This window comes from Leopardus geoffroyi, chromosome X, assembly GCF_018350155.1.
Source record: "Leopardus geoffroyi isolate Oge1 chromosome X, O.geoffroyi_Oge1_pat1.0, whole genome shotgun sequence".
Classification (NCBI taxonomy): domain Eukaryota; kingdom Metazoa; phylum Chordata; class Mammalia; order Carnivora; family Felidae; genus Leopardus; species Leopardus geoffroyi.
The window spans coordinates 16,359,042-16,385,169 of NC_059343.1; the positions used below are offsets into that span (position 1 = coordinate 16,359,042).

Sequence of the window (26,128 nt, forward strand, 5' to 3'; positions counted from 1 at the left end):
AAATAGGGAGCAGTGTGAAGCCTCCGGTACGGAAGAAAAGATTTAGGAGGATTCAGAATGAGAACATCTGGATGCTTGTCTCAGATGCACCTCTTGCAGGCTATGTAACCCTGAACGTGTGTTTTTTCAGAGAGCAATGGTGAGGATTAAATAAAATATTTGAAGGTGATACCTGTTATTGTCATTGGGGACTATCAGTAGCCATGCCCTCTGTTCTCTACCCTCAAGTCGGAGCTTCAATAGACCTTTTGCTAGAGAAGCTGTTAATGGGTTAAGGACTAAATAACATGGGGTAGGATGGTGGCTAGCAAATGAGCGCTTTCATAAGTACGCTGAGGGAAGTTGTGCTGCTTTTGGCTATACTGAAGGGAGAGCATCCCCTGCCACATCTGGTGTCTATGTGCTTTGTATAGGTTAAAATTTGAATTCTGTAGAATATATGTTTGTGACTTCTATATTAGGTAGAGAAGTTATAACTTATAAACTTCCTATACATCACATGCTTGTTACAGTAAAAGGGACAGACTATTTCAACCATGAATTTTATTTAAAAACCAGTGCTTAAAATGGTTTTCTTGAAAGTGGAAAGCAAGATGACTAACCCAGGAAAGAAACGTTAGAGCAAAAGCAACTTCATCATGGAGCAAACTCAAGCACTAATTAGTACCCTAAAAAAGAATCAATGCTTCAAAAGACATATCTAGCTCCCTCTATGATTAGGAAGATGAATTACATTTATCTTTCCATGATACTAAGATGGGAAGGAGTAAATCTAATGGTTTATACTATTTGTGTTCCTCGAATAACATTTAATATACTAGTCCAGTCTCCTGTTACAAACACACAGACATCTAGAAACCTGCTTCTGTGGCTTTTACCTCCTTCTCCAACTCTGATACACAGATGGGATAATGAGGAAGGGCACACCCTAAGGTAGTACCTACAACCATTTCTTCCTAATAGCAATGGGGATTCCCAATGAACAAGGAAACAAAACACGGAAAACATAAGACTGAAGTTCACTCTTATTTCTTATACATTTCTATGGCAGAAGTTGGCAAACTATAGCCTCTGGGCCAAATCTGTTTCACTGCTAGTTTTTTTTCACTGCCAGTTTTTATAAATAAAGTTTTATTGGCACACAGCCATGCTCATTCACTTAGCTACTGGTCTATGGCTGCTTTTGTGTTACAATGGCAGATATGAGTGGTTGTGACAGAGATCATGTAGCCTACAAAGTCCCGAACATTTAACTGGCCCTTTAGAAAGCAAGTCTGCTGAACCCTGTTCTAAGCTATCAGGGAACCAGGAGACCTCAGTTCATCATAGCTGACCTGACAGAGTCAGAAGATGAAACAAACTAGGCCTGATAAACATTTTTTCCTGATAAACAGGAAAGGGTGGAGACAAGATGGTGATATATGTCTCAACTCTCTCAGAATTCCCCTTTTAAGTCAGACAGATATCCAGAATTTTAGTGCATGCCATCTTTTTAAAAGCAAATGAAAGGAATTTCTAAAAGCAATGTCAATGGTATAAAATTTATTTTAAGCTGCCCACTTAAAATCAGATCAAATATAATCATCCACACAGTGAACTCTATCTTACAACATTTCAAACTTTAAATTACTTATACATTCACTCACCTGCACAATTGAATGCACACCAACTGTCTGCATAGCTTGGCTTTCATCATCTGAGGTGATAGCAACAAAACTAAACCCCCGAAAAAGCTGATGTGCATTAGCACTGGGTGGAATGCCAGGTGAGTCTGAAAAGAATAATACATTACTGAGAAGGTAATACTTGAAAGGTAATTAAGGGAATAACTGTTGACAGTATGGCCTTTCTCACTAATTCTGGAATTTTACTTCTTAGGCACCCAGTGCTTCCAGGATAACTCAGTAAAATCAGCCCTGTCCTGATGGCTTATGGGTATCAGAGCTCTAACATCCCAGTTCTTCTGAGCCCAGAAAATAGCTAATTCGTTGAAGAATATAATAAATCGATGAATTACTGGGCTAATGTTATTGTAAATTAGCAATGATCCATAGAATTTTCTGTAGTGATGTAAATTTTCTTTATCTGTGCTGTCCGATATGGCAGCCCCCAGCCACATGCAGCTCCTGAGCATTTGAAATGTGGTTAGTGTGACTGAGAAACAAAATCTTAAATTCAGTGCTATGGCTCCTGGTCATGTGGAGATACATGTTCATCTACAGATAATTTAGGAGAAAGGAATTTAGGCCAGTAATCTTAATACACAATATCAGAATCTGGAAATCTAAACTACAAGTTAAAAATTACTGTATTTAGGGGCGCCTGGCTGGCGCAGTTGGTTGGGCGTCTGACTTCGGCCCAGGTCATGATCTCACAGTTCGTGGGTTTGAGCCCCGTGTCGGGCTCTGTGCTGACAGCTCAGAGCCTGGAGCCTGCTTTGAATTCTGTGTCCCCCTCTCTCTGTGCCCCTTCCCTACTCACGCTCTGTCTCTGTCTCTCAAAAATAAACATTGAAAAAAATTACTATATTTATATATATATATTTAAGGATCAAAAGTAATATTGAGGAAAATCATGGCATGTAGTCCTTAAACCGTATCTTATGACATGACATATATTGTTATTCAAATTATTTATGTGGAATCTACTGGCATTAACAAAAACAGAAAACTACTTTTAAAATACAGTTAATAGTTACTATAAAAATAAAATCATAACAAATGTACTACTCATAAATGTAAAGACACAATTAAGCATACTAATATTTATAATCATACTATAAAGGCTAAGGGCAAAAACCAAATAGGCAAATCTACTTAAACATCAACTCTGCATAAAGTTCTTTTTTAACATCAGCTTCATAGTATCAGCAATAAATACTGTTTAGTGAATTTTAAATCAAGGTGACAGTATTCTACTGAAGACTTTTGCTAACTACCTGGGCAGAATACAATATAGAATTGTGCTATTCTGAGATCTTTCCTCTGTCAGGACAAATTGTAATGAGAAAGCAAAGTAAAACATTACCATCTATCACCAATTCAATGCATATCACTGTTTATGTTTTTGATAAAATTGTGCTGATGTATTAATTCAAATTTCTAAGACTGTCTTATAAAAATAATAAACATCCATCAATGCTTAACACAAATTATGAGGATACTGACTGGAAAGTTTTTTTTTTTTAATTTATTTAAATTTATTTTTTTTATTAATTTTATTTTTTAAAATTTACATCCAAATTAGCATATAGTGCAACAATGATTTCAGGAGTAGATTCCTTAACGCCCCTTACTCATTTAGCCCATCCCCACTCCCACAACCCCTCCAGTAACCCTCTGTTCTCCATATTTACAAGTCTCTTATGTTTTGTCCCCCTCCCTGTTTTTATATTATTCTTGCTTCCCTTATGTTCATCTGTTTTATATCTTAAAGTCCTCATATGAGTGAAGTCATAGGATATTTGTCTTTCTCTGACTAATTTCGCTTAGCATAATGCCGGCTAGTTCCATCCACGTAGTTGCAAATGGCAAGATTTCATTCCTTTTGATTGCTTAGTAATACTCCATCATATGTATATATACCACATCTTCTTTATCCATTCATCCATCGATGGCCATTTGGGCTCTTTCCATACTTGGGCTATTGTTGATGGTGCTGCTATAAACACGGGGGTGCGTGTGTCCCTTCGAAACAGCACACCTGAATCCCTTGGATAAATGCCTATAGTGCAATTGCTGGGTCGTAGGACAGTTCTATTTTTAATTTTTTGAGGAAACTCCATACTGTTCTCCAGAGTGGCTGCACCAGCTTGGATTCCCACTGACTGGAAAGTTTTATAGCAAGGTTTGAATGATGTACTCTATGGAAAATACATACAAGCACACTTTTTATTTATTTGCTTGTCAGTGATAAACCTGGGGTCTGGTACACCTAAATGAAGGAGTATTAGAGTGCAAAACATACCCTTATGTGTATACACACACTAATAAATATAGATTACCATTTCAAAGATAATTTCTCTGTAATAGTCACTGTTAATGCAATTTTAGGATAAGGCATGACACAGGATATGAAGCATTTTTAAAAATGTTTATTTATTTTTGAGAGAGAGATAGAAAGAGAGCATGCACAAGCAGGGGATGGGCAGAGAGAGAGGGAGACACAGAATCCCAAGCAGGCTCCATGCTGTCAGCACACAGCCTGACGTAGGGCTGGAACTCACGAACCATGGGATCATGACCTGAGCTGAAATCAAGAGTCAGAAGCTCAACCAACTGAGCCACCAGGTGCTCCTGAATTACTTTGAAATGATGACACCTCATGCAAAGTTTAAGCTATGTTTTGGATTTAAACTTTACAAGTACTTGCAGAATTGTACTTAATATTAGAGTTTTAAAGAGCACTATCTATACTGAATAGTGTTTTAAGTAGAAACAGCTACAGGTAAATAAACACACAACCAAATAATTTTTTCACATAAATAGTATCAAAGTTTAAGGCACAACATAATTTGCTAAAAGATTTTTTTAACTTTGAGAGAGAGAGGGAGGGAGAGAATCTTACACAGGCTCCATGCTCAGTACAGAACTTGATGTGAGGCTTGATCCCACAACCCTGGGATCATGACTTGAGCCTAAATCAAGAGTTGGATGCTCAACTGATTGAGTCACCCAGGTGCCCCCATAGTTTGTTATAAGGTTCAACATGGATCTTAACTGCTATAAAATGCTGTAAAGGATTTTCGAATTATCTAGTTACCTTAGCAGGCATATGGTAGGAAGGGGAGGTATGAGGATAGCATAAAGACTTATATATCTATATATAGTCTTACATTTGGGTTTTCACATTTTCTCCTTACCTTTGGGAGTTTTTGCAGTAAACTCAGGATCAAAATAGAACGTATCTTCAGGTCTGCCAGTTGCAGGTTTAAAAGGTGGATGAATTTCTCTTCTGTACAGTTTCTAGAGGAAAAAGGAGAGACTTAGATATGCGTTAATTATAAAAAAATTCAAGCACATTTTCATTCTATACTTACATTCCAGTCTATTGTTGAGAAAAATGAGTGTCTTTTAATTTCCTCAACTCCATCTGGTCCTGCACCTATCAAAAATTAAATGGTTTAGAATTTTTGATTAAATATTTTTATTTCAAGGAGGAATATATAGTTTATTTAGACTTTGCTTTTAATATTTGCCCTAATATGTCATAATTACACATTAAAAACAAATATCCACCTCCCCCTGCCAAAAAATCCCAAATACCAACAAACACAAAAAAGAAACTAATTACAATTTTTACCTAATCTGTTTGCAGGATTTCGTTTGAAAAGCATTCGCAAAAGACTCTGGGCTTCAGGACTCAAAAACTGTGGCATCCCAAGTTTGGCTCTAAATAATAAATCCACATAACAACATTTTATTTTCTGGAAGTATCTGTATTTCATTTTTAAAACTTTTAAACTAGTCTTTTCATTTTAAGATAATTGTGGGTTTATACTAAGTTGTAAGAAATAATACAGATAGATCCTGTGTACCCTTTCTCCAATGGTAATGTCTTACAAAACTAGAGTATACTATCACAACCAGAATACTGACACTAATGCAATCAACTGATCTCATTTAGATGTCTCCAGCTTTAACCGCTGGAGTTTGTTTGTGTGTGTACATGGAAGTTCAGTTCTTTGCCATTATATTATAGGTATAGGTCCCTGTATCCACCACCACAGTAAAGATAATGAACAGTTCATCACTACCAGGACACCTCACACTGTCCCTTTATAACCATACTGGCCTCCCTCCCTCTCCAATTCCTAACCTCTGGCAATCATGAATCTATTCTAAATTTCTATAATTTTGTCATTTTAAGAATGTTATGTAAGTGGAATCATAAAGCGTGTAATTTTTTCACTCAGCATAAATTTCCTGGGATTCATCCAAGTTGTTGCATGTATGAATAAATCATTCCTTTTAGTTGTTGAGTAGTATTCCATGGCACGGATGGACCACAGTTTGTTTATCCGTTTACCTGTTGAAGGGCACCTGGACTGTATCTAGTTTTGGATTACTACAAATAAAGATGCTATGAACTTTTGTATATAGACTTTTGTGTGAACACTTAATAGAATTTTAGTCCATAATCTTCTAATAAACTTTTCCATTTTTTCTGATTTTTGCAAAAAGCACTACTGTGAGAGTAAAATGATCTGAGTCTTAGTTCCTGCCCTGTTACTAAGAACTTTGTGACCTTGTGAAAAGACAATCCCTTTGGGTCTGTTACCACTCCCTCATAAGCAAAGGGTTGACCGTTACATCAATGGCTCTCTACTGTAGCCTTGGAATCTTTTTTCAAAAGGAATTTAAGAAATCCACTATTTTTAAAATTTTTTATTTTTAATGTTCATTTATTTTTGAGAGAGAGAGACAGACAGAGCGTCAGCAGGGGAAGGTCACAGAGAGGGAGACACAGAACCTGAAGCAGGCTCCAGGTTCTGAGCTGTCAGCACAGAGCCTGACGTGGGGCTTGAAACCACAAGACATGAGATCATGACCTGAGCCGAAGTTGGACACTTAACTGACTAAGCCACTCAGGCACCCCAAAACCCCACTATTCAAAACTGCTAAAAGAAATGTGCTTCATATGCCTATTTTTTCCTCCCATTCCCTTTAATAGCCTCACAAGGAAGAGCAGCTGGTGGGAAAGGGGTCTGTGGAACACCTAAGAGTCTGTGGCACATAGTCTGAAAACCACCAGCCTGAATGAGCTTGAGGGTCAGTTTCAGCTCTAATATATAATTTTATTCTTTTTCCTAACCTACAAATTAAGGCAACTACTGATCCCGTAAGTATGAAAATAATAACAGAGCTGGGGAAATGGCTAGCGGAGAAATTTCTACTTCAGAAATAGATCCATTTATTATTCAGTGAGTTGTTATTGCGCTACTATGTGCCAGATATTGCCTAGTGCTGAGGAAATAGAGATAAAGACAGGCCCCCACAGTCAGCAAGGAAGACGGAGACAGATAACCCTAGTACATTAAGAGAAAACTTCAGAAGGACATATGGAAAGACTGCTAAGGGAACAGCAGGGGATATCTAATTTAACATGAGAGACTATGAAAGGCCTTAAATGCAGTTAAAAAGTTGAGAATTTATTCATTTGGCCAGTGTCCCCCTAACATTTTACTAAATAACATTAATCTTTCTAGAGCTCAGCAACGACAATAAAAATATTCATGATCTAATGAATTTGTGGAATACTATCTATTTTACTCCCTGTTGGAGACACAGAATAAAATACATTGTATATAAAAGGCTGAAAAATCAAAAGTAAGGAAATCATTATTTTTCTAAACATTTGTTTCCAGTATGTCTTTTTCAGAGAATACCTATTCACATCTTGTAGAATTAGGGCTCTACCAAACAAATCTGGAAAATACTGCCATATTAGGTAATAGGTATATAGCAGAGGTTTCTTTCTTTTAATTAAAAAATTTTTTTTAAAGTTTATTTATTTCTGAGAGAGAGAGAGAGAGCGAGCAAGTGAGCATGAGCTGGGGAGGGGCAGAGAGGGAGACACCAGAATCCGAAGCAGGATCCAGGCTCTGAGCACAGAGCCTGACATGGGGCTCGAACTCGTGAACTGTAAGATCATGACCTGAGCCAAAGTTGGACACCCAACCGAATGAGTCACCCAGGCGCCCCATAGAGGTCTTTTTTTTTTTTTTTTTTAAAGTTTATTTATTTTGAGAGAGATAGAGGGAACGTGAGCCAGGGAGAGGAGCAGAGAGAAAAGGGAGAGAGAGAATCCCAGGTAGGCTCTGCACCGGCAGCACAGAGCCTGATGCAGGGCTTGAACCCAAGAACCATGAGATCACGACCTGAGCTGAGACCAAGAGCAGGACACTTAACCAACTGAGCCACCCAGGTGCCCTTAGCAGAGGTCTTTAAACAGTGGACTAACGTGACCAAATTTATTTCCAAGAAGGTAACTGCAAAGATAGTAGTATAGAGTGATCTGGAGTAGAAAGCAGTGGTAGGTTGTAGGCATTCTATTTAGGAGCTTGACCCAAAGTGTAGGTAAGAGACCACCATGGTCTGAGAACCGTAAGCAGTGCAATGCAAAGGAAAAGCTGGGACACTGAAATATTTCTAAGAGCAAATTTGATGAATACCTGCATGTACAAGAGAAGGGAAGAAATCAAGAATGATTCCAGGTTTCTGGCTCGGGAACTGAAAATACAACAAGAAGAAAAGAACAGCAAACAGATAAATTTAATCATGTGTTTTCATGTTTTGGGAGAGCCATGCAGGTGAGGACATGCAAATACAGGTCTGATATCTGGTTAAGAAAGAATAATTTGAGAGTAATTAAAATGCTGAGAGTAGTTACAGAAAAGACTGAGGTCAGCCAGGAAAATGAGCACAGAAGGGAAGAAAAGCCTATCAAAGATGAAACCCTAGGAAACAAGAACATTTAAGCAGTGGTCAGAAAAAGAACAATTTGGGCATTAAAAATAATGAATGCAATTATTTGTAATTGCTGAATCACCCTGATTACTAAATCCCAGGGGTTCATTATAGTAAAGTAAGAAAAAGTCAAAGCTAACATAAAAGTCAACTCACTGGACACCATCCCCACTGGAGGTAACCTGGGCTCTGATAACTGGAAATAATTAAGAAAACAATCAAACACTTATTCTGCCTTTCTTGTTTGAGCCTTATTTCAAGGTATTTCAACAGCCCTAGCTGATGAGAGAAAGTTCACGGTTTTGGAAAATATCAGCTAATAAATGAAGAAAGAATAAAAGTAATAGAAAAGCACAATTTTGGAATCCCTACTAAAATTGTTATTTCAAGTAATGATTACCAATGTTTGAAACCACTAGATGAAAGCCTGCCAGGGAACGTTGCATAGAGGGATCAGGTGTAATCATGGGAACTCATCACTTAAAGTTGGGCAACCAGGTGTTGTAACCCTTCTGATGTGATGCAACAGAATGCAGCATGAGCTATGAAATAATCTTGCCAAAAAAACTTTAACCAGAAATGGAATAAAGGAACAAGTTCAACAATATTATAGGGAGAATAAAACAATTTCAATACTCCTAGGAAAAAACTAATTGTTGTGTAACCATGTTAACAAGAGAGCCACAAAAACTGGCTTTAAATTCATTCAATTGAGCAAAATCAACTTGCCCAGGTAAACAGTTTTTTTTTTTTTTTTGCAAATCAACCAATCAGTAACTGCTGTCCATCTGTGAAAATCAGACAAAAAAGAAGGGACTCCAACAACCACACCTGAGTGCAAACTGATCAATAGTGGTTACCTCCCAAGTAACCACTCTTACAGATGATGTCGACCCATTTATGGCCCTGAAAATCTGCCAGTTCTTGAGCTCCACCCTTCCCCAAAATCCTCTGTAACAACAGTGGTCTGTGCTGCTTAGGCACTCTATTAGATCAGCATCACTCTTCCTTACTAGAGTAAGCAACAGTATCAGCTTTATGCTTTTTGTTTCATATACTGAGAGGTTGTCTTTTGACAAGATAAATACAGAAAGTGGAATTCTATAAAACTGTATTGGTTTCTTCTACAAGTAAACGGTAGGGGGAAAAAAACAAGGGTAGACTGTTCTAGAAGAATGGAAGCTTAAGAAATACAACCAAATGAAATGTTCAGATGTGATTTGGGGCTGTAAAGACAAAGTTCTGGAGAAAATCTGAAAAATCAGGTTATGAATTGGTATTAGTGGATACCTTACCAATGTTTTGTTAGGTGTGGTTATGAATGAAAGAAAACATCCTCACTTTTTAGCAATGCACACTTAAGTGGGTGACAAACGATATGTCTGGAATGCTTAAAATATTTCAGTGAAGAAGAAAAAGAAAAAAGCAATAAATGAAGCAAATGTGGCAAAATCTGATGACTGTTGAATGTAGGTGCCTGGTATTTGTGTGTTCACTGTATTATTTCTATTTTTGCAAATTACATTAGATAGTTTTCATAATTAAGCAGAGAAAAGCAGGCAGAGAGGAATGGTCAAGCAAGAGATCAAAAGAGGAACTGTTAAGGAAGTAGGAGAAGCAGGTGAGAAGAGGAAAACCTAAATGGGGAGGAAGGTGCCAACAGTGTCAAATTCTCCTCAGAGAGACTTTTTTTTTAAATATGAAATTTATTGTCAAATTGGTTTCCATACAACACCCAGTGCTCATCCCAACAGGTGCCCTCCTGAATGCTCATCACCCACTTTCCCCTCCCTCCAACCCCCCATCAATCCTCAGTTTATTCTGTTTTTAAGAGTCTCTTATGGTTTGGCTCCCTCCCTCTCTAACCTCTTTTTTTTTTCTTCCCCTCCCCCATGGTCTTCCATTAAGTTTCTCAGGATGCACATTTAGAGAGACTTTTCTTAACTGCCTCACCTAAATTGGCTCCTGCCCCTGCCCCTTCCCTCACACTTAAGAAATATTCTGGTTTATTATCCCTATTGCTATTACTTTCTGAAATATATTAATATTAATTCCTTGTCTCCCCAACTAGAATGCAAACTCTGTGAGACCAGAGATCTTCTCAGTCTTGTTAACACTGCATCCTAAGTATATGTAGCAAGACCTCAATCATCTGTTGAATGAATTGTGTGAACAAATGGTACAGAGAGTTGCCTTTCTAACAATCTGCCACTGATTTAAGCAACCAGATCACTGGTGACCATAACAAGAGGAGTTGCAATAGAATGGTGGAAATGAATGACAAACAGGGTGTGGAATAAAAGCAGCCAAAAAATGGTAACAGAAAGCACAGACTACTCTTTACAGAGACTCTGTGTTGAAAGGATGCAGGAAGATGGTGCAAAAACATGAAAGGAAGGCCAGGTCAAGAAAAGGGTTGATTTTTCCCAACACTAGAGTATGTTGGTCAGCTGAAAGGAAGGGGCCGAAATAGATGGGAGTGATGAAGGTTTAGTGAACATTCATTTATATAGCAAACATTTTTTTTACCTTTTTTATTGTGAAAAATAACATAAAGTGTAAAACAAACAAACAAACCCTGCACAACCCCAACACCAAAGTATACAGTTCAATGATCTACCACAAAGTGAATAGTCAACTGGCCAAAAAATAGAACATTGCCAGAACTTCTCATCCAATGTAACCACTTTTCTTATTTTGCCTTCCCTGTTGCCATCTGAATACGGACCTTAAAAAACTGTAGTTTGTCTGCTTTTAAAACCTTATATACAGAATCATATAGTATTTATTTTTTGGTGTCTGAACTGTCCTTGCTCAAAATTCTTGCACAATTTACCCAAATTGTTGCATATAACTATGATTTGTTCATTTTCTGCACCCCTGGACCAAAGGCCTCAGCCTGTTTTGGTATGGCTTTTGAACTAAGAATGGTTTTTACATTTTTAAAAAATGTGTATTTATTTTTGAGAGAGACAGACACAGTGCGAGCAGGGGAGGGGCAGAGAGAGAGGGAGACACAGAATCCGAAGCAGGCTCCAGGCTCTGAACTATCAGCACAGAGCCTGATGTGGGGCTCGAACTCACGAACTGTGAGATCATGATCTGAGCCGAAATTGGATGCTTAATCAACTGAGCCACCCAGGTACCCCTTTACATTTTTAAAGTGTTGGAAACAAACAACAAACAGTGAGAATATATGACACTGTGTGTGGCCTGTAAAGCTAAAACATTTACAGAGAGTTTAACAACCCCTGCTGTATTCCATTGTATGAATATGTCATAATTTATCAATCCATTCTACTGCTAATGTCCAGTTCCCACTTTTTAGCTATTACAAATAATGCTGCTATGAACATCTTTGTACTACTTTCTTGATGTGCAAGTACCTTGATGCATGTAAAATGAGTGCACCCTGAGGATTGGGATTATTGGATGAGGGTGTATATATACACTTGGCTTTAGAAAATAATGCCAAAAACTGCTTTCCAAAGTGGTTATAGGAGTATTTATATTCCTTCCAACTATGGATCAAAGTTGCCACTGCTCCACATCCTGTCAGCACTTTATATTGTCAGTCTTTTTACTGTTAGTCATTCGGGTGGGTGTGCAGGTGTAGCTCGTTGTGGTTGTGATCTGCATTTTCTGATTAATGATGGTGAGCAACTTTTTATAAGTTTATTGGCCAGTGAATATCCTCTCTTGAAGTCCTTATGTCTCCTACCCATGTTTCTACTGGGCTATCTTTTTCTTATTGATTAACTGGAGTTCTTCATATATTCTGGATACAAGCCCTCTGTTGGTTATGTGTCTCACATGTCTTCTACTCTCCAAATGGAATCAATGTGAAGTTATCAGTTTTAATGTAATAATAATTTATCAATTTTTTCTTTTATGGCTAGTGTTTTTTGGGTCCGAAGATTATTTTTCCAACCCAAAAATCATGAAGATACCCTCCTATACTCTCTTCTAGAATCCTTTTTGTCTTTTTACACATATATATAAAATATATGTATATTTGTGGCTCACTTTGGCAGCACATATACTAAAATAAATGTATATTTGTAATATTCTTGGAAAGGATTTTTGTGTGTGGTGTGAGGTAGGGATTTTGTTTTCATCTTTTTCTATATGAATAACAATTTTTCTTGCATAATTTATTTAAAAAGGCTGTTCTTGGAGCACCTGGGCGGCTCAGTCAGTCAAGCATCTGACTTCAGCTCAGGTCATGATCTCACAGTTCATGAGTTTGAGCCCCACATTGGGCTCTGTGCTGACAGCTCAGAGCCTGGAGCCTGCTTCAGATTCTGTGTCTCCCTCTCTCTCTCTCTGCCGCCCTCCCCCCACCCCCCACCACTCATGCTCTGTCTCTGTCTCAAAAATAAATAAAAACATTAAAAAAAATAAAAAGGCTGTTCTTCTCCTATAATTTCCAATGGTCATAAATCGTGTTTTTATATGTATAGGTCTGTCATCTGACTCTCATTTTATTGTGCAAGTCTATTTTTTATACTTCTTTCAGTGACATATTGTCCTAATTACATTTATAGTAAGATTGGATATTTGGTAAAGCAATTCTTCTTATCTTGATCTCTTTAGGAGTGTTTCAGCTTTTCTTGGTCCTTTGTATTATGTGTTATCATATTAGAATCAGTTTATCAAATTTCACACAAAAACTTCTTAAAATTTAAATTTGATTTGCACTGAGGCTATAGTTATGCTATTCAATATGGTAGCCACTAGCAGCAACAAACAGCCACCAAGGACTTGAAATATGGTCAGCCCAAATTCTAAGTGTAAAATGCACACTGGAGAAAATAAAATGTACACTGAATTTCAAATAAGTATGAAAAAAAATAATGTATCGTATTGCATTAATCATGTTTTTGTAGTTTTTTTGTTTATTTATTTTTGAGAGAGAGAGAGAGAGAGAGAGAGAGAGAGAGACAGGGTGAGCAGGCGAGGGGCAGAGAGAAGGGAGACACAGAATCTGAAGCAGGTTCAAGGCTCCGAGCTGTCAGCATAGATCCCCACACAGGGCTCAAACCCACAAACCGCGGGATCATGACCTGAGCTGAATGCAGAAGCTCAACTGACTGAGTCACCCTGGTGCCCCCTATCATTTTTTTTAATGTTAATTACATGTTGAAATGATAATATCTCGGACATATTGGTTAAATAAAATATATTACAATTAATTTTACTTTTTTTTTACTTTTTCAATGTTGCCACTGAAAAATTTACAATTATGTATGTGGCTCACATTACATTTCTATTGGATGATGCTGATCTATACAAACCCACATCTTTACAACACTAGGTCTGTCATAATGTGAATACAGTACAACTTTCCAAGTTATTTTGGTCTTTAAAATTTTCTTTAAAATACAATCTTCCAGTTTTCTGCATAGAGTTCTTGCATAACTTTTGCTAGATTTATCTAGGTATTTGAGATTTTTAAAATACTATTGTAAATACTATCTTTTTAAAAAACATTTATTTTCTGTTGCTAGTATACAGACTTGAAATAGATCTTATTTACTGACCTTTTATCCAACAACTTTGCTAAACTCTTATTAATTCCAAGAATGTATATGAAGATTTGGATTTTCTATGGACACAATCATGTTGCCTAAATAATGACAATTTTATCTCTTCTTTTTAAATCTTAAACCTTACTTCTTTTACTTGCCTTACTGTAGTTGCTAGTACCTCCAGGACAATGTGAACGGAAGTGGAATAATGGATGTCCTTGTCATATTCAAAATCTCAAAGGTAAAGCTTCCAATATTTTAGCGTTAACATGAGGATTATATGAGTACTCGTTTGGAGGGTGTAAACCAGAGACCTGGGCCCCTGGAGTTTCTGCTTGGGGCAGGGATCTTGTCTCTGGCTATATTCGGTGGGGGGCATGAATAAAGGCCACAGGCTCCAAACATGTACGTGGCAAAAAAATAAAAAGGTAAGTTGAGTAAATCTATGGGGCTTGTTCATATTTCAAATGTCGTATCGATGAATTTCTTAGGTATTTCTTATAGTATAGCCAACACTCTAAAATTTCATTTTTTAGTTTGAAGCATTTATTTTTAAATCTCACCAAAACATATCCACTAAGGAGTACTTACTTAAGAATCATAGTCATTGTTTCTTTTCGATCTTTTCCTTGGAAAGGTAGTGTACCAGTGAGCATTTCAAACTACAAAAGGCAATATCATTAAAGGTATTAGTCAATAAGTATAAAATCTCAAGGCCAGAAAGTAAAAAAGCATCATCGTAATTACAACCATATCTTGTAAAATTGCTATGTAATAAAACAAATGATTTATAGTTCTACTATATTTATTACTGACTTCAAAAACACCCCAAACCTTACCATTAACACACCAAAAGACCACCAGTCTGCACTCTGAGTATGACCTCGACGATTAACTACTTCTGGAGCCATATATTCCACAGTTCCACAAAAAGAGTATGCCTTCTTTTCATGGTCAATAGACTCTTTACTTAGGCCAAAATCTGCCAAAATAAATATTGAATTCATAAATATCCTACAATAACTTCCCCACTTAAAGTTTAAACTCTGAGTGCCAATATTTACCTTAACTATTACAAAATTCTAATCTAACTTTTCAAACAACGTGCTACTCAATATTTGTACCATGATCAACTTAAAAGAAATTATATAAAGTAGAGGAGAATATTTTAATAAAATTAGGATTTTTACCTGTTAACTTGATGTGACCTTCTTCATCAAGAAGTATGCTGAAACAAAGTCAGAAAATCTTTTCAAAACACTAGATAGAGATTTATGGAAGCTAGGATGGAAATTACTGTGTTAAGCACTAGATTACTACATTATTCTAAAATATTTAGACTGTGAATAAAGCAAAGATAAAAAAGGAGAAATAGTTTTTAGATGCACATATGTAACAAATCCCAAAGGCAAAGTCTTACATATGTGTATGAAGGACACCTAAAAGCTATTAGAAAAAGAATCAAAACCTATATATATTCTTTCCAATTTCTAGTTGCTTTCCTTTTTTTTTTTAAATGTTTATTTTTGAGAGAGAGGGAGAGAGAGAGAGAGAGAGACTGAGTGCAAGCAGGGGAGGGGCAGAGAGAGAGGGAGACACAGAATCTGAAGCAGACTCCAGGCTCTGAGTTGTTACCACAGAGCCTGACACGGGGCTCGAACTCACAACTGTGGGATCCAACCTGAGCAGAAGTTGGATACTTAACTGACTGAGCCACCCAGGTGCCCCTCTAGTTGCTCTTTCTAATGCCATTCTTCAGAAGTAGCCTAATGCTTGCACAATAGACAGATAATCCACATATTTGAGTCAACTGCATTAAAGGTGTAATTTTCTTGGTCATATTTTAGGCATCTGACTCAATCATTCTTTCCTAGCTTTTCCATCCAATCCTGTTCTTTTTTTAAATTAAATTTTATTTTTTAAAGTTTATTTATTTTGAGAGAGAGAAAAAAAGTACGAGTAGGGGGAGGGTCAGAGAGAGAATCCTAAGAAAACTCTGCAGCACAGAGCCCAATGTGTAGCTTGAAACCACAAACCGTGATATCATGACCTAAGCCGAAGTCAGACACTTAAAGACTGAGCCACCCAGGTGTCCCCATCCTCTCCTCTTAATACACCTTCCTTACACTCCTGGTTTTTCACTGACCTATCCCTTCACTGTATACAGTCTCCAGTGTTTTCTCTCTTTCTCAGTAAACTGTGAGCTCCTAGAGGGTTTTACCTTATTCATCTTGTAGCGCAGTGCCTGGTAGAGCAGAGACAAATAAGAAATGTACGTTGAATGCATGGGGCCAGTCTACAATGGGTCAATAAGGCATGCCAAATAGTTTGGGCTTCTTCTCAAGTGCACTAACATAAAAGGTTTATATGCATGGAGGGTAAGGATAATCAGATCTTCATTTTTATAAAACAATTTGGAGGGGAAAATAAAGGGTATTTGGTGATCTCTTAGATATGGACCATGATAAAGGACATATAGAGAAGACACTCAGGTTTCTGGCTTTAACAGATACTTCAGTGGAGAGTAACATCATTAATTAAGGAGCTATAAGAAGGGGTAAGTACTAAGCTGTAAGCCAATAATTCTATTTCTGGATAGGTATTTTAGCATACTGACTTGAAAGGCCAAGTAATAAACTGTTTCACTTATATTCAAAGCTATTCCATAACATAGGCATTTCCTTACTTTTAATTCTAACTAAAAATATGTGAAAGCCAAATTTTGCTGTAATATAATTTTACTGTGTCAAAAAAACTACTAACCCTCCTATGTCATTAATTCAACTATGATTATAATAAACTTTACAACTGAGGATAATTCATTAGGGACATATTTTTCATGTCTCTTTCATAAGGGATTTAATATGAAAAAAATAAAAATCTTGATTATTCTTGATTACAAAGCAGACCAACCATTTAAGGAATATAAAGGGAATTATTAGGTATGGTGGAAACCATCCTTCCTTCTGTCCAATAAATACATAAAAGACAGTTCTAAAAACAAAACAAACTTCAAATCATTCTTAGTAATTTTGAGAAAAAAAGAAAACATGGCTAAAAGAACATTACTTATGCCTTCTATAGCAAATTCATTCTCTTAAGATAACCATGCCCACCCTTTATCTTTGAAAGAAAAATACAGTTATATTACTTTTAATAGGGAAAGTTCCCTTTCAACTACTAATAATCATTTTTAGCCATATTTATTATAATAGTGTTCTGGTTTAAATAGAATCTGGAAAATCCTTTACAGTGCATAAAACAGTCTAAAAACTGAAATGTCTTCCAAGTTCTATATGATGGTATATATTTGGATTATTTAACAACTAAATATTATTTCAATTAAAAGCGTCATCTAGACATCTATATGAAAGATCTCACTTCTTACATACATTTGCTCTTATTCAACCCTTAAGAAGGGCTGATGTTCTATACATAATTTTATTACCAATGCTACTCCAATGGTCTACAGTAAATACATTAAATTAAAGGACATAAAACAAGGGGCACCTGGGTGGCTCAGTTAGTTAAGCATCTGACTCCAGCTCAAGTCATGATCTCACAGTTCGTGGGTTCAAGCCCGGCGTCAGGCTCTGTACTCTGACTCTCTCTGCCCCTCCCCTGCTCTCACGCGGTCTCTGTCTCAAAAATAAGTAAATATTAAAAAAAATTGAAAAAGGATATAAAACACTAACACATTTTTATTACAAATGTTTAATCATGTTTATAGTAATTTTTTTCTTCTAAGGACTATATGCTTGAATATTTATTCTCACCAGAAATTATATTTTATGACATGATAGTTAGAAATGGGTAAAATAATGTGAAAAGCTCAGTAATTATCTGGGGAGTAACAATGGAACCAATATGAAACTTATCCAAAACCAAAATATATGAAAAACAAAGGTAAAATGTGAAAGTGTAACAGTTTCTAAATGATCATGTAATAGGATTCCAAAGGAGCATTTCCTCTGTTTCCTGTTTAAATATATAATTTAAACATTGTATGTAATGTTTTAATGTAAGTAGTATCTAAATTCTTGATAAAGATGATGGTTGTACAATTCTGAATATACTAAAAACCACTGAACCATACATTTTAAATGGATGTTTTGTATGGTAAGTGAATTAAATCTCCTAAAAAATAAAGACTCTTATTTATATCTTTAAAAAGGAAAAAAAAACTTTCTTGCTCAAAGCAGTAGATAGTAAACACCAGCTAATTAAAACACAGAAGTGTGTGAAATTTAATATCAGCTTCTTGATAGCTGCTACTACAAAAACAATGGGAAATTTGCTCAACTCACACTTAAAATTTGAAATTATGTGGAAAAGGAATAAATGGTATTTGGAGGAAAGCATTAGCTCTATGCCATCCTTCATACCAAAAAATTTCCAGACGCAGTTAAAAGTAAAAAAAGAAACCATAAAATTAGAAGAAAAGTATCAGATTATGGGATTGGAAAAAGCTTTATAAGAATAAAAGTCATGGAAGAGATCACAAAAGATTGATCTGAGGAAAAAAAATACTTGTGTAGGTAAAAATACAAAGTTAAAATTAAAAAACAAACTAGAAAAATCTATTTGCAATATATGTCAAATGGTTAAATTCTTAATTTGTAAAGCTCTCTTACAAATCAAAAGGAAAAAAACAATACTCCAAACGATAAATGAACAAAGGCCATGAACAGAATAGTCACACAAAAATACAAACTGCCAGGGACACCTGGGTGGTTTAGTCGGTTAAGCATCCGACTCTTGGTTTTGGCTCAGGTCATGATCTCACAGTTTGTGAGTTCTGGCCCCATGCTGGGCTCTGTGCTGACAGCATGGAGCCTGCTTGGGACTTCTCTCTCCCTCTCTCTCTGCCTCTACCTGGCTTGCTGTCTCTTGCTCTCTCTCAATAAACAAACAAACAAACAAACAAACAAACATAAAAAAATACAAATTGCCAACAAACATATGAACATGGATTTCAACTTCATTAGAAATAAAAAATGCAAATGAAAGCAAGATAACAACAGAGATTATGATTGACAGATTTTTAAAAGTATGAGAATATATAGTGTTAGCAGAAATGTGAAGCACAGGCGTTCTAGCACAATTCTTGTGGTAGTTCTATGAAGTAATTTTATTTTTTATTACCTCCTAAATAATCACATTACATTGTATTCGACTTAGTAGCATAATTCCTTACTTTTCTGGTTTTAAGTCTCTATAGATTATTCCCAGGCTATGTAGATGGTCTAAAGCAAGTGCAAGTTCGGCCAAGTAGAATTTGACATCTTCTTCTGTGAACATCACCTAAAATAAAATAATAATTTTTCTGTCTTTATTTTCTTTCTGTGTCTGTAGTTTTTATTTAAAATTCCATCCTAGAGTTCAAATATTCAAAAATTATAAATATGCTAATCACATGTAGTTTTATCCACAATTTACTTATGAAAGGAATTTGCAAAAATTATTGAATCAGTTGACTAATCACTTTCTAAATGCTAAATGTGCACTGTGGGAGAAATAATTTTACATTTTGTTAATTAACAACTATATTCAGATTGTGACACTACTGCCCCACCACAGTAACATCTTAGAAATGAAAAATGATCTTTAAAATGTATGCTGAATTTCCACTACTTATCGTTTAAGGATATCTTGATAAATTATTGCTTCTGAAAAACTATAACTGACAGAAGCAGGACAAAAGACAAAGAATTTATTAATTTAAAGTCCTACTTTCAGAACAGCTTCAAAAAGGAGGAAAAGAACTCTTTTTGGCTCTAATTCCTTAATATAAGAATCTTGTGCCACTAGAGAAAATACAATAAACACAATATTGAAATATAACAAAGCTTTAGTTGAAACAGTATACATATAGATAGATTAAAAACAGAGATTAATTATATACCTCTTTGGATAAGCGTGTAAACAAATCTCCTCCCCTGAGAAAATCCAAAATAAGATACAACTTCCCTTCAGTTTGAAAAGCTGAATGAAGAAATGAAAATTTGTTTAATCTACCAGGTTTTTTTTTGGCTTATATTAGGTCAACTCATTCACAAATGAATATCATTTTTAAGCAAATTAATGATTATATCACAGATCTAAAGAGATTTTTATTTAGAAGATAACCAATGATTTTCTTAGTTTCCATGTGGAAATGTTAAATGTAGTGTTTCTTATTATGGAACCACTAGAACATTTGTTACATTTTCTTCAGGCAATAGTCTCTCAGGAATATAATAGTTTTAAAACACGTGATTAATAAGAAAAATTCCCAACATGGTCACTTTACCATGAAACAACAACAACAACAACAACAACAACAACAACATGTCACTTAAGTGCAGAAAAAATGTGGGTTGGTTAGCTTTAATCACACATAATAAGAATCATCACAACTTTACCTACTGAGAAAAAGCACATATACCTTTGGGGAAAAGAAAGGTGATAAAAGCTTCAGGATGTGACATTAGGGATTTTTTTCTTCCTTTTAAGAGAAGTTGGGTTGGGCTAACACATATGGACTACAAAATGCTGATACACTGTTATTAATTATTATAATAAAAAACAATGATTATTATTACCTATTCCTATGGCCACCACTCAGAAACATAAGTATAAATGCAATAAAAGCTTCTAAAGTTTAAGAAGTAATGGCTTAATTTCCATGACTTTATTTATCTATTAAACACATATAAATCTACACAAGCAAATATATACATTAATACATCTGAATGCACTCAGGGAGTGAGGCATTAGGTGGAGGAATGAGGCTGCAGGTGGTTCACGACTTACCATAATGCAACTTGACAATAAAAGGATGATTAACTTCTACCAAGATATCACGCTCCATTTTTGTCCGAACACGGTCTCGAACTACAAAATATTGCACATATGGCTATACCAGAATAGCTTTCAGAGACAATCCTTAAGACAAAATCTCTTTGGGGACTATTTTAAATAAAATTTTGCTAAAATGTGAATCTACATTTTTATATATGCCAATAAAGCTATTTATACATACAAATAAAACTATGACTCTTGAAGTTTTAAAATTAATATATTGTTTACTAAATTACACAACCAGAAGAAATTGTTCGTATTTAAAAATCTGTGCTTTAACTTAAAAAAAAATACAGATAACATATCAGATGTTGAATCAGACGTTGGCTTTAAGATCAAATTTACAAACATTTTAATCTAAGTTGTGAAAATGGCCAAAAAGGAGTAACTTTTGAAAAACAAGGCATCCCAATGAAATATTAAAACATACACACAAAAACGGAATAGGTTTCACTACCCCTACCAACCTTATCAACCAAACAAGCATTCATTAAGCATCTATAAAATGTGGCAGACATGGTGAAGGATGAATGAATATACCGAAAAAGGTCTATTTTGAGTTAAGGAAGAGAAGGAGAGGGAGAAGAAATAATGTAGTGCAGCTGAAAGGGCGAAGGCTTTCTGGAGTTACAAAAAATATCTCGATTTAGATCTGTGTAATACTGAGCAAGTTACCTACTTAAACTCTGAGTCTCAGTTATCTCTCATGGATAAAACAGGGATAACACCACTGTACCTTTGGGGGCTGTGTGACCATTTGAGATAAGGTTTGTACATCCCAGAGCCTGGTACATAGGAGATACTCTATTAAATGGTAGCTATCGCACCATGAATACGGTAAAGGGATAAAATGAGTTATTACTGGGAATAAGGAGTACAGGAATTCAGAGAAGGGAGAAATGAGTTTTACTTGCATGGGAAAGCTAGAGGGAAGAGGTGGATTTAGGAACTTTTAGAGTGGAACGTAGATGGGTGGGAAGGATCAGGCCTAAAGAAGAAAAGTCCAGGTATGGAGTACCAGTGCAAGTGAGAACATGGAGGCATGCATGAAGAAAAGAAAGCAACCAAATCAGTATGGGAATTGGGGAGGTGAAATTGGGAAGACCCAGATTCTTGATAATTTGGAATGGCACGATAAATTTACGTTTGATCCTGTAGGCAAAGCTCTCTTTTACCAACCAAACATTTCCTGAGTAAATTTTGTGTGTCAGGCACTGGGAGATACAAATACAAACAAAATCATCTTCAAGAAGCTCATAATCTGGTGGGAATGACAGATGAGCAAAAAAAAAAAAAATTGAATACATTCTGGTAAGTATTCTGTGTTGGCAGCTCAAGGGATTTGAGAGGTGAAAATAATCATTCATTAAAATTTTAATTTTTTTCTGTTGCATAATAAGGATAAATCATAAATAACTTTTATTTTTCAGGCCAGAATGACTGAATGGTTGTGTCAGATATTAAGCAGAAAGAATGGGAAAGAGAATCTTTTGTGGGGGGAAAGAAGGGACAGAAACATGAGTTGACGGGGTTTTTTTTTTTTTTTTTTTTTCAATTTAAAGTGACTGCAGATATTTAAAACACAGAAATAAGACCTCTGGAAAAAATAAACAAAGAAGCTAACACAAAATCCTATGTTTCCCATTCTACCAATTTTCCACTTCCAACTGGGAGATTTTGGTGCCAGTGACTGGAAATGGGCAAACCAAGTATAGAAACCAATTACTCTTGATACCTATAAAGCTTTGTCTTTTAAATGACTTGTCCAGCTGGTGTATCAAATTCAGTATCAATCTCTGATTTCATTATCTGTCCTATCACAACAACTCTGGTGTCTTCTTTATTTATGTGAATGAGGTTCATCACCTAGGACTGCTGATAATTCTGCTCCAGTCTAGCCCACATCTGTGTTTTTTCTACTGCTACCCATATGATCTTGGATTCAGTTCCTATTACCTTAAAAGGTAGATTCCAAATTCCTACCTCTTTCAATAATTATACAAACATTACAAATCTTATCATTTAAAACTCACCTCTCTGTTCACTAAGCAGCAAAAACATCCACCAACATACTTACTGTATATCTCTCTTCTATTATTCTACCACAATGAAAAGAACAATCATTTGGGAGTCAAGAGCTACAGTTTTTAGTGGCTCTGCTAACAAATGAATTATCTTAGTCAAATCCTTACACTCCTTGGGGACTTCCTGCTTCCTTCTCTATAAAATGAGAGGCTAGAGGGACCCCTGGGTGGCTCAGTTGGGTAAGCATCCAACTCTTGGTTTCGGCTCAGGTCATGATCTCACAGTTGATGAGTTTGAGCCCTGCGTTGGGGTCTGCACTGTCAGTGTGGAGCCTGCTTGGGACTCTCTCTCTCCCCCTCTCTCTCTCTGCTCCTCCCCTGTTCTCTCTTTCTCTCAAAATAAATAAACTTATAAAATAAAATGAAATGCTAGAACAAGATGATTTTCAATTATGATTATCTTGTGAGGTGGTTTCCTTACATGTAACACTGATGAGACCTTGTTTAGTTGAAAATGAGCAGTGGGATATTGTCACTAAAGGATTCCTTCATTTTGTCTGAGGTAGGACTGTTTAATAATTCTAATCTGGTTTCTTTTACCTATGTAAAGACCTATTGACAAATATAAATAATCCTACAATCAGGAGTTCTGATGAGGATATACTGCTTTAGAAAAAGGCATGTTTTATATTGGTAAACTCTAAACCCTGAAATAGAATTTGTTAATAATGACTCATACTGGCAAAGCAACTACATTCCTCTGAAATAATTTTTCTCATATAGTAGTTATTAGGTCTTAAATCCTCCTTGACTTGAACATGAGAGTGAACAAGAAGAAATGGTGTTTATGTTTCCAGGATTATATATTAAGAAACTGTTGAAGCAATGGTTTACAAAACTTTTAGGCCCACAGACTACTGTATTAGGACAAAAGTCCCCACAAACTCAACCTCACACTACTGACTTCTATTTGACCCCACTTATTGAATTAATAGGAACTCTGAAATGGAAACAAAGAGACTTCTGCTTAAATATAGATGCTTTATTTTCTACTTTCTTACAAACCCCCAGTGAAATTACATTAATGGAACAATTATGCATAAACTCGTAAGGACAAAGAACAGGAGAGGAAGCAAGAGCAGAAGTAGATAAGAGAAAGCTAAAAGCTAAGACTAAGGGAATGAAGCCAAGGAGAAATAAGCAAATTCTTGCCAGAGAACCCTTTCCAATTGGTTATTTGGTACTTCACTCTTAAATGAGAAAAAGTTAGCAAAGGACCCGTAGGCACTTGAGGAAAGGCTCTAAAAATGAAAAACAGCTCTCAAAATAGAAAGAAAAAGGAATATGGTGAAACAGAGACAATGTAAAGAACACAAGAAAACTTAAAAATCACCCTTGTCATTTATATCCACCAAGAGAGCAAAAATCATATGGCACCCATGAAAAAGAAGCTTTAAAAGGGTTAGGGGGAAAGGAACCATTATCTTCAATAAACTACAAAGAAAAAAAGTGTAGAAGAACTCACAGATTAAAAGACTTAAAAGAGATTATCGACCAACTACAAAATATAGATCTTATATAGATCCCGATTCAAACATACTGCAAAAAGAAAAATGAATCATAACAATAGGCATAATTGGAAACGTGAATACTGACAGGATATCTGTATATTAGATTTTTAGGTATAATGTTAGAGTTGTATCATTTCTTTTAAGAGTTCTTATCTTTTAGAGACACATACTAAAATATTTATGGAAAAAATTGTACAATGTCTGGGATGTGCTCCAAAGTATCAAAAGAGGGGGAGGGGAAGAACACAGATGCAAAAAAAAAAAAAAAATTGACTGTGAACTGGGAAATGCTGAAGCAGCAAGGAGGGTATACGGGTGTTCTCTATATTCTTTGGTTTCTTTCTTCTTTTAATTTTTTTTAATGTTTATTTATTTTTGAGAGAGAGAGAGAGAGCGAGAGACAGAAAGAGAGAGAGAATGAGCGGGAGAAAGGCAGAGAGAAGGGGAGAGAGGATCTGAAGCAGGCTGTGTGCTGACAGACCAACATGGGGCTCGAACTCATGAACCGTGAGATCATGACCTGAGTTGAACTCAGATGCTTAACCAACGGAGCCACCCAAGGTGCCCAATTCTTTAGTTTCTTTCTCTAAATGTTTGACACTTTCTTTCTTTTTAAAAAAATTTTTAATGTTTATTTATTTTTGAGAGAGAGAGACAGAGACAGTGAGCGAGTGGGGGAGGAGCAGAGAGAGAGGGAGACACAGAATCTGAAGCAGGCTCCAGGCTCTGAGCTGTAAGCACAGAGGCCGACCTGGGGCTTGAAATTACAAACCGTGAGATCATGACCTGAGCCGAAGTCAGATGCTTAACCGACTGAGCCACCCAGGTGCCCTGACACTTTCTGTGAGAAAAAGTTGTATTTTTAAAAAAAAAAAATTTTTTTCCAACGTTTATTTATTTTTGGGACAGAGAGAGACAGAGCATGAACGGGGGGAGGGGCAGAGAGAGAGGGAGACACAGAATTGGAAACAGGCTCCAGGCTCTGAGCCATCAGCCCAGAGCCCGACGCAGGGCTCGAACTCACGGACCGCGAGATCGTGACCTGGCTGAAGTCGGACGCTTAACCGACTGCGCCACCCAGGCACCCCGAGAAAAAGTTTTAAAAAATGGAATAGAGAACAAGGAAAATCTAGGAAATTAAAAACGGTGGTTGAGGGGCACTTGGGTTGCTCGGTTGGTTAAGCATCCAACTCTTTATTTCAGCTCAGGCCATGATCTCATGGTTCGTGGAATCGAGCCCCACATCAGGCTCTGCACTGACAGTGTGTAGCCTGCTTGGAATTCTCTCTCTCCCTCTCCCCCATTCCCTCTCTGTCTCTCTCTCTCTCTCAAAATAAACAAACAAACAAAAATGATGGTAGAAACACAAAGGTCAATAGAAAGGTTGAAAGACAGTTGATAATATTTCCTAGGATATAGGGGGAAAAGGACAAAACTGGAAAACAGGAGGGAAAAACAAAATTAAGAAATGATCAGGAGGTCCAACATATTTGAAGAGAAGCTGTTACAAAATGGGGAAGTAATGACAAAACACTCTGCCAAAACTGAAGAAATGAGTTTCTAGAATGGAAGAGGCCACCCCATACCTGGTATGATGAATTTTAAAAGTCCACACTAAAGAAATACCACTGTACAAGTTCCAGAACACCAGGGATAAGATATAGAGTGATTCTAAAGACTTCCAAAGAGGA

General features: G+C 36.2%; 1 protein-coding gene across 7 annotated transcripts in view; it reads right to left on the reverse strand.

Moving 5' to 3' along the window:
• The window catches only part of RPS6KA3 (ribosomal protein S6 kinase A3), a 120,718-nt gene that overhangs the window by 23,029 nt on the left and 71,561 nt on the right, over positions 1-26,128 (reverse strand). For all 7 annotated transcript variants that reach the window (XM_045472442.1, XM_045472440.1, XM_045472444.1 and 4 more), the window contains 10 exons: positions 20,795-20,875; positions 19,905-19,984; positions 19,197-19,303; positions 15,190-15,227; positions 14,839-14,981; positions 14,591-14,661; positions 5,302-5,390; positions 5,039-5,103; positions 4,862-4,964; positions 1,647-1,771 (listed from right to left, as the gene is read on the reverse strand). In XM_045472442.1, coding sequence (XP_045328398.1) covers positions 1,647-1,771; positions 4,862-4,964; positions 5,039-5,103; positions 5,302-5,390; positions 14,591-14,661; positions 14,839-14,981; positions 15,190-15,227; positions 19,197-19,303; positions 19,905-19,984; positions 20,795-20,875 — 902 coding nt within the window. The remainder of the gene's footprint in view (positions 1-1,646; positions 1,772-4,861; positions 4,965-5,038; positions 5,104-5,301; positions 5,391-14,590; positions 14,662-14,838; positions 14,982-15,189; positions 15,228-19,196; positions 19,304-19,904; positions 19,985-20,794; positions 20,876-26,128) is intronic.